Source organism: Apis laboriosa, unplaced genomic scaffold, assembly GCF_014066325.1.
Source record: "Apis laboriosa isolate Shangri-la unplaced genomic scaffold, ASM1406632v1 scaffold64_cov150, whole genome shotgun sequence".
In the NCBI taxonomy this organism is placed as follows: domain Eukaryota; kingdom Metazoa; phylum Arthropoda; class Insecta; order Hymenoptera; family Apidae; genus Apis; species Apis laboriosa.
The window spans coordinates 1,276,948-1,286,967 of NW_025224011.1; the positions used below are offsets into that span (position 1 = coordinate 1,276,948).

The window sequence follows — 10,020 nt, forward strand, 5'->3', positions numbered from 1 at the left end:
AGATAAGAAAGTTTTTGAGTGTAATTGAAAAAATGTATATATTTTTTGATTAAGAACAAAATTTTGATGAAATATTTTTAATATATCTTTATATTATGTGATGTAAAGTAGTAAAAGATACGTGGAAATAGTTTCAAAGCAATGCTATAGTTATAGTTTAACTTCGGTTTCATAATAGAATATTCAGTTCAAAGTAAGATTAAACTTCGAAATAGTATTCTACTCTTTAACCTGTATCCTATCTACGAATTAGTTGAAAATCGTGAATGTTTAAGGGATTAATATTTCTATTTCCTTACAAAGTTTCTCTTATTTTAAAAATTCAGAACATATAATGTTCAAATTTAATTTTAATATATTATTCTATTATTTTTATGGATTTTGATATGGATAAAAAATAAATATTTTTGTTGTATATTGTTATTGTTATCATGGATATATACTATTGTTATATATCCATGAATGACTAAAGTTAAAAAAATATTGGACAATCTTAAATTCTTCTTAAAATAATATAATCACAAGGATCATAAAAAATAGACTTAATTGTTGGAGAAGATTTGTTCTCTGAATCCAAAGTAGTTCTCAAATCTCTTGAAATACTCGAATTAACGATGTCAACTTTGTCTCTTCAACTTTGTAATCTGAGACAAATCAAATATATTTTACGTGTAAAGCTGTTAAAATAAAAATTCATAGGTCGTATAAAAAAGATATATCGAAATTGAAAAATTTACAAGTATTAGAAAAAAATTGGGAAATATAGAGAATTATAAAAAGAATGACAAAAATAGAAAAATTGCAATTTTATTTTCATTTCATTAATCCTCTTCGATTCGATTCAAAAAATTTCTTATCTCATTTTATATGATTACTGTACATGAGATAGCTTATGGAAAAAGTTTTCCACCAGTCAGTGTACACTTATTATGATTCATTGAGAGATTTTCATGCATAAGACGAGCGATCATTACACGGTTTCTCGCTTACCAGTTCAAAGGTGACATAGCTCGCTTTCTGTTTGCAGAATGCGATGAAAATTGCATTTTGTCTGCAAGGTAAATCACGTTTGAAACTTTGTGTCCATATAATTTGATCAGTTTTAATACAATCACATATATACACGTTACATATATAATACGTGTATTTTTAAAAGATAAATTTTATTCTTCTTATTAAATTAATTCTTCGTGAATAAAGATGGAAAATTTTTTTGAATTAATACTTTTAATTGAAAAAAAAACTTTTGAATACAAAATTGAAGTAATAAAAAAAATTAGGATATCGTATATTAATATTACGAATTATTTATAAAATTTTATTAAACACATTCGACCAAATCATGATTAATAACTGCATTAATAATGATATATTAATATATTAATGTGATATATTAATAAAATCTATATTTGCATAAGCAGTTTCGTGACAAAAATATGATACAAATGTATTTCCAATAAATAATTTCGAAGGAACTCAATTTAAAAAATATATTATATTTTACACTACATAAAATAATATACAATTACACGTTTCTTTAGCTTACTATATCATATTATATTCATTTCATTCTATTTTACACGTTTCTTCATATTTGTGCACAATTTCCTCGTTCAAAGAAGAAACGCCTCCAAAAGTCTCCAAATCAATCTCACCATACATCGCATGGAATCGATGGATTGAACGATGAATTAACCATATGTTTCAACGCTTTTTCGATATTCGACGGGTTGATGTTAATAACAACGGACAGCCAATCGCGATTAAGCGAGCCATTAAAGCGTTAATTAACATCGACGGCCCGGAATCCTTTGTATCGTAATTGTTACCTTCGCTTTCCCCCCTCTTCCGGTGACGCATTAACACCGTATCGGTGACAAGCCGCGTTCAATTCGTCGAATAAAATGTCTGACATTGATTGAGACATCGCACGACCGCAGAATCGAATTTCATCAACACGTGTACACCATTAAAGCCCAAATGAAAAATAAACAATCCAATTCGTACTCGACTCGACGCGATTCGCTCCGTCTCTCCGCCATTTGGCTTTAGGATATCTTCAAGTGTGCATGTAGAAGAGGGACGATCGGGTATGAATATTTCTTTTCTTCCTTTTTTTCTTTCTTTTTTTTTTTTAGAATACTTTTTACTTTCAATGGAAAATCGAATTCGTTCGCTCGTAAAGGGGAAAGGGGGGACCCGTTTTCTACATGACAATAGATGTCAATAGGCTTTTATTACAGTGACGAGTAGGCGTGCAGTATACTGGATGTATAAAACGTGGGGGTGGAGAATACTCGTCTCATCAGAAGGCGAAATTTGATGGCGAAACGAAAGAACGTAGGTCTTTCGTAAATTTCCCATTTTTCTTTTTCTTTACTCTCTTGCGTTCATTTTGAAAAGAAATATTCGTGTTATTCAAGGATATTTCATAGAAAATTTAAAAAAAGAATTTTTAATTATATGCAATTATTACAGTGGCTGTGTGCAGAAAAATTTGATTTTTAATATATCGTTATCATTCATCGTATCTATATTGGATATTTTTCTATGATGCTCTCTTATTAACGATAACGTAATCAAATACTATAAATGTGTTTCCAAAATTTATCACCCTCAAGTACAAATAAAACATCGACACGAGTTTTCACTTTCGAGGGCGTCACGCAATAGATCAGATATCGAAATTCGAAATGCAATAGGATCTAAATGCCAATGAATTTAATAATAGTGGATAAACAAAGCTTCAAATTCTTCAATTTCTTGTAAAAAATACTTATTGCTTTTAAATATTACATATCTTTTCTAGGTGTACACCTTACATATCCTCATAGGTGTACACCTTAAAATTTGCAATTTGATTTTTCCAAACGAATAAAATTACAATTGAAATTCTATTTAAAATCGATTTTAATCATTTCTTATCGTAGAACGCTGAACAGCTTTGTAAAAATTTCGTTCCCCCCTCGAGGAAGAATTAATCTTTCCAAAATGTAAAAAATGGCGGGAAATTCAGGAGGATTCGAAATAATCGAAAGCAATAATCAATGGATAATTATTTATAAACAATTATTCAATATAATAAAATTTATCCCATACATCGTGAAAGAAACGAAACACATAAATAAAATACGATAATGAAATTTAAAAAACCACGCTTCTCATACTAAATCTTTTGAAAAACACTAAATTAATACCGTCCCCTATATGTCTACAACGCAATAACATCCTCGTGTTTAATAAAACCAGAAATAACGCTTGTAAAATAAAATAAAATTCTATTCTCGACGCGATCGTTTTCCTTGATAAATCAAACGAATTCCGAAATCCCCGCCGATCATCCGGCTCGCGATTAATTTTCCATGAGAATCGAGGGGGAGAGGAGGGGAGGGATCGAGTGCGAATGCGGCCAAGTTATCGCGTAATATACGAAAGAGAGATTGTCAGATAACAGGATATACAGTTTTATTGGGTCAACGATGGGGCCACGCGCCACGTCCACGTTTAGGATACGTGACGATTGCCCGGTCTGTGCCGGTGTCGATTCACACGAGGCTCATCCGACGGACGTGTCGCGTGAAAACTCGGAACTAATGACACAAACGATATCCCATTAGGAATGGAGAGAGAGAGAGAGAGAGAGAGAGAGAGAGAGAGAGAGAGAGAAAGAGAGACGGTTGATGAATTATGTTTGAGAGGAGGAGGGAAGGAGGATGGCGGTCTTTTTTATCTTTCGCCCCGTGGGAAGAAGCGTTGATATCGTAAGAGTAGTTAGATTGTAAATCACCTGTCGATACCATTCGCGGGCAGCTGGGATCGTTCGCGCCGATCTTGGCGCGCTAATAAGTTTCTGGTGATCGATAAAGAATGCGTGGGCGGTTGGGACGAAGGAGAACGGAAGATGGCTCGTTTCGGATTTTCGATGATTTTTGTGATCTTGTTAGAGAGATGTGAGGTGTGAGAGGTGTGGGATGATGGTAGAATGGTTGAATTGTAATTGGTTTGAATAATGTTGAAGTTTGGATGAGTATGGGGGTTGTTTCGGCATGACCTTTTACCCGTGTTCTATTTGCGTTATTTATTTAATAAGGATTTTAAATTTGCGGGAAGGAGTGATAATTCATTATAGAAATTGTAAAAGTTGGCCGTATTTAGTATGGAGGAAGAAGAATAATTTCTTTGATTAATCTCCTTTTCTGGATTTAATTTAAATATGGTATTTTTAAATTGAATAATTATTCATAAGAAGAAATATAGACAAGTTTTTACACAAATGTAAGTTCAAGTAATTCTAACTCGAAGAAATAGAAGTGAAAATAATGTTTAAAATTATTATATTATTGCAAATATGGAATGATTTTTTAAAAATATTAATCTTCTTGTATATTTAAATTCTTCTTTTGTTTCTAATATTCTTCTAATATTCTCTGTATTCTAATATTCTAATATTCAAATAGATCAAGCTGCATGCACATTACATAATAAAATATGTAGAGTAGAATTAATAAAGCATATAGAGTTTAGAAAACTTTGACCGATCACCAAATGCCATGACCAAGAAATTTCTTCGATTTTTCTTCAAAGTTTTCCCGTGATCTATCTATATTTTTTCCATTTAACCATTTGCTTATCCAAATAGAGAAATCCATCATTCTCGACATCATTTTTTCTATAATGCAGAATAATCATTACAAAGAAAAATAAATATTCGAAAATTTCCTCTTCATAGATCATATGCAGATGTTGAATCAGTTATTTGAGAATAATTCTATGCTCATCACACTGAAAATCCAACTTTCCAAATTTCTCACAAAGCATTTCCAGCAGGTCACTCTGTCAAGAATCTTCCTTTAAAAACGATCCTCTCGCGAAACATAATGTCAAAATATTATGTAACACGATTCAAAGGATTTTAGTCTTCCTGTTGGACAATGCAGTTACTTTCAAACACTTTCAACGTAGTTTCATGTGTTTTTTCTTATAGATTTCTTCACACAAAGTGAATGAAATTCGATCTAATTTGATAGAACGTTTCGAAAGTTTTATTTTAACAAGTATAACAATCATTTTTATAATTGTAAAAATTGTATTAGATACAATTTGTAAAAAGAATATCTAAAGATATAATAAATGGTGCGTGTATAAGTATGAAAATTTTAATGGTATTTACAAAAGTAGGATTTTAATTAGCATTTGGTTAGATTCTTACTTTTGCAGATTGTTCTAATGCAGAGATTTTTTCTAACATTCTATAAATAATTAAATTTATCTTTTTGGCAAATTTTGCTTCCACGTTGTATTAATTTTCTTATTACAATAATTTTATATATATGTGTATTTTTTAAACTTATAAAAATTTTATAAAAATACCATTTAATCTTAAATTCAAAGTGAAAGAAAGAGCAATTATTGGCACGAATACTTAAAACTAAATTTGTCAGTATCTCTCTGTCGAATTTAAGAATTTAATTTCTGTAATAATAAAAAATAAAATCTCTGCAATTATCAAAGAATCAATGATTCTTCTCACCACCTTTTTCATCGTCACCCTTCTTGTACGACCATTTCTTGCCATCTTTATGATCTTTCTTTTCCCCATGCATATTTTTATATTCGTGATGACTATCCTTGCCCTCGTTAACCTTATAACCTTTGTCCTCATAATGGTGATCGCCTTTTGCGTACTTGCCTTCTTTACCGTACTTTCCCTCCTCGTCGCCTTCGTTATGGTGTCCCGATTTATAATGGCCACCCTTGGACATTTTGTGCTCGCCATACAGCTCACCTTCCTTCTCCATATCCCCATCTTCGTGAAATTCGTCGAAGAATTCCGTTCGCTTTTCGAACTCGTCCTGAAATAAAAAAAAAAAAAAAAAAAGAAAAAAAAAAGAAGAAGAGAAAAATAATATTAGAAAGTAATATCGATCGAGACAAATTGATTCATTCCACAGGATTTACCTTTTCGTGCACCGAGTGTTGTCCTTTGGTATTGTAACCCTTTTGATGCTCACCCTTCTCGTCGAATTCCGCCTGTTTCTCGCCTTTCTCGTCCTTTTGATGCTCCTCGTGGTAACCACCCTCTTCCTTGTGCTCTTTCTCATCGCCATCCTTCTCATCGTAATAATTGCTCTGCCGTTCCTTGTCTTGATGACCCTTATTGGCTTTCTCGTTCTCGTCCCAGCTCTTATAGACCTATAAAAAACACAAATTAAACACATAATAACTTCCTTATTGATGTTTTGGTATTCACACATCGATATTGAATCTAATTAATATTTTCTTCGTCACTTTTCTTCTTCATTCTATCGTATTCTTATAGGGAATCTTTATTGTTCACGAAATAATAATAAATTCGAAGAAATAAAAAAAAAATTAAAAAAAGTATCGAAAAAACTTACTACGTGTAATGTACATATAGATTTTTAAAAATTGATCGATCGAAACATAAATATTGAATATTGGTTGATAATTGATCCAATGGTATTGACATCTCCTACCTTCTTTCCCTTCTCACCCTCGCTCTTATGATGTTCCTGTTCCTGTTCCGTGGCTCCACCCTTCTCAAATTTCTTCTCACCACCCTTCCCACTTGCGTCATCTGCTGCACCCTCCTTCACACTCTGATGACTTTCATTATCGTGCGTGCCATCACTTACAACATCCTCCTCTTCCTCCTCCTCCATTTTATCATTATACTTGTGAGCGTATCTTCTGTATCCCTTATCTTCATACTTTTTATACCTTTCAGAATTATCCTCTTCAGTTTCAGGCAATTTTCGATTATTCTGCCGATCTTCAGTCTGATGATCTTCATCTTTACGAATTTCATATTTCCTGTTTTCGTCGTTTTCGGAAGTTGTGACCACTGTCACGTCATCTGAGGATGCTTTCTTAATTTCTTCATTGTCTTCCTTCGTATTTTCTTTGTCTTCGTTCGAATCATCTATTTTTGATTCATTTTCGACAGTGGACTTTACCTCAAATTGTCTCTGTGGCGCCATTGTAGGCAACAATGGCGGATAGTAGTACATGTGACTAGAGGAATACAGATTGGATTCTGTGGAAGGTATTGGAGTGGATACAATTGGATTCATTGAATCAATAATCGCTGGAATATTTTTATACGATTGAGTCACTGATGAAGCTTTGAAGGATGGATCTATATCTGATTCACTAACGTATTTTTTATTGTTATACATTGGTTTGTTTGTCGAGCTTTCACTCTCAAAGAAATCATCTCTCTCAGTAGTTTGAACATTTTTATAAGAAGGATTGTCTCTATTTGATTTAAAGGATTCATTACGATCAGTGGATGTAGAAGGTTTGTTCTTTACTGTAGAATTTTCTTCGTATAATTTTCTCTTCGATTCAGATGAAGAGATTTTTACTGGATCCACTATCTTTGAATAATCTTTCGAGTAATCATCGTTGATCTTCATAGCATTTGAATAATTTTTATCAGAGACGTTAGAATTTACTTCATCGAATTTTTCTAAATTACTCTCCTGACTTTTCTCAGCAGATTTGATCACAGATGAAAATGGTCTAGGCTCAATATTGTATTTGATCTGCAAGCCCAATTTCCTCGATTTGTTTTTACCTTTATCGTTAATCGATTCTTCAGCCCTAGGATAATTATCAACATTTTCTAAGAGTCTAGATGCTTCTTGCTTCGTTAAAGATTTATTTTTCATTCGTTTACGTGTTTTCTTCCTTTTATTTGCTTTGGTTGAATAAGAAATATCACTTGGAGATGTGGTAGGAGAAGAATTTGACGTCATATGAATTCTAGAGGATTTACGTTTGAAAGTTGTGACTGGGTACTTGTACTCCCTGTTTTGAGATTTTGGATTTTGCTCGGTTTTCAGTGATTTTGGAGCGTGTTGGTTGGCTCTAGTATCGTATTGTGGAGTTATTGTTATTTTATTGGGTTCTATAGTTCGTGGTACTTCGTAGTAGAGACTGGTAACATCTGGAGTTACTGGATTTGTATTTTCATTACTGTAAGTTATGGTATCTGAAAATTAACGTTTTATTCTTTTATTATAAGCTAAAAATTAAGAAGAAATTAATTGGTGCAATAAAAATTTTCAATGTTAAAATTCATTTGAAGAGATAATAAAAAATTAATAAAATTCGTCATTTTGTTTTTCATCAATATTTTTATCAACTATATAATTCGATCACTATTAAAATTTCACAGTGTGATAATAATTATCACTGTAATACAAATAAAAAATAATAACTCTTCTTTAAATATAAAAAGTAACAATAATAATAAAAGCTAATATTTACGATATTTTAATTATCAGTTTTAATGTCAATATACTTAATATTTTAATTATTCATTTTTTGCTTACCAAGATTATCATTAAAAGTATCCACAATTTTCCTTTTTTCTTTCTTATTAATCTTCCGTGGCTCGTATTCCACGATAGATAAAACGTGCTCTAAATTTTCCAAATCCTTCACGTTATCAACGTTTACCATCGCTATATTCGATGGATCCACTCGTTGATCCAACGTTTCATCGTTATTCCTTTTTTTAGGAATTACATTTCGAGTCTCTACTAACATCAAAATTTTGTCATTAATTTTTCTAACATTATCGCCATTTAAAAATTCCGTTTCTCTTGGAGTTGTAAAGACTGTTCTCCTTGTTCTGTCGATTTTTGCATTTATTGTCGTCCATCTTGTTCCCTGCATACAGATATTTAAAAATAATTAAAAACAATGAAGAAAATCAATCATAATTTCCTTTAACAGAATCTTTTTACGCAAAATTTGTCAGGATAATTTTATTTTAATTTTATCTCATTCAGAAATGAAATGAAATATATTAATTTAATATTGTATTAAATTTATAATCTTTTTTTCTCTGCCAAAAAGTTTTCATGTTTTTAAAATAAAAACATTTAATATTTTAAAAGTTATTTAATTTATATTTTAACAATAGGATATTGCAATATTAATTTTACAAATAAAATATGTAGTCATACGTTTCAACGAATAAAATTACTTTAAAAATATATAATTTACGAAAAATTAATTACGTTCAAAAAGCTCTAATTAAAATTATACACTTTTAATCCTCATAATCAATATCCTTGTGATCACATTTTTAAGAAAAGTGTGTCATAAAGAGGTTTTGTCAGAAATCTTCAAACAGAATTAAATATAAAAAAATGAAATTATAAATTACAAATACTTCTAAATATTTCCACCCCTATTAAAATATTTAAATCAACTTTGGAAAAATAATAGCCTCCAGTAGTTTTTACCAAATTCCAATCTTTAAAAGTTTAAAAAAAATCACATATGTGTAATACACAATTTTAAAAATAAAAAATTCAAGATAACATTTAACATTAACAAGATAAAATAAAAAAAAACATAATTTATAGAAAGATATGGATAACGTTACCAGACAAAACAACAAAAGCAAGAGGCTGACAGTCCATGATCCAGGGATTCCCATTTCTCGTCGGGCACAGGACGAAGACTGAGCTGTGTTTCGAGTCGAGCTAGGCAATTATATCGGGTAGTTTCTCGATCTCAAGAAAACAATCCTCGAATGATATGACAATTTCACACCGATTAGAAGGCGAGATTTAACCGATCGAAACAGTAAAGCCGTCATTCGATTATCGATCAATCGCAAGATCCTTTCGGCTTCCTCCTTTCTCTGCCTATAACACAATATAACATTGTTGCACAAGATAGTCGCTCGGCCGAATCGTGGTAAGTATCTTGAGCTCAATCGAATGAATTACGTAAGATTTTGTGTTTATCTTTCCCTTTTCTTCTCGTTTCTCTTTAATTTTGCTATTTTTTTCTTTTTTTTTTCTTACTTTATATATATGGGTTCCAAAAATATTCGGCTATATTGGATATTTTATGAACAATTCTATATAAAAAGAAAGAATTTTTGATATTACTTTAATTTGGAAATATCAGTTTAGTTTGACAAGAAAATATGACAGTAAGTATAATTTTTTTTTTCATTGATTGATAATTTGA

The 10,020-nt window shown here is 31.0% G+C and overlaps 1 protein-coding gene across 1 annotated transcript; it reads right to left on the reverse strand.

Moving 5' to 3' along the window:
• Positions 1-5,513: 5,513 nt before the first annotated feature.
• LOC122718606 (glutamic acid-rich protein-like) lies at positions 5,514-8,706 on the reverse strand. Its single transcript, XM_043943795.1, has 5 exons — positions 8,361-8,706; positions 7,208-8,017; positions 6,498-7,138; positions 5,959-6,192; positions 5,514-5,852 (listed from the first exon to the last, which is right to left on the reverse strand). Exons 1-5 carry the CDS (start codon positions 8,704-8,706, stop codon positions 5,514-5,516), a joined length of 2,370 nt encoding a protein of 789 aa, XP_043799730.1.
• Between the last annotated feature and the right edge of the window lie 1,314 nt (positions 8,707-10,020).

Excerpts from the sequence above, each read along its gene's own strand:
- LOC122718606 (XM_043943795.1), bottom strand. The coding sequence starts at position 8,706 with ATGCAGGGAACAAGATGGACGACAATAAATGCAAAAATCGACAGAACA. Across the intron at positions 6,193-6,497 it reads AGGGTGAGAAGGGAAAGAAG|GTCTATAAGAGCTGGGACGA; the intron begins GTAGGAGATGTC and ends TGTTTTTTATAG. Across the intron at positions 5,853-5,958 it reads AACACTCGGTGCACGAAAAG|GACGAGTTCGAAAAGCGAAC; the intron begins GTAAATCCTGTG and ends TTTTTATTTCAG.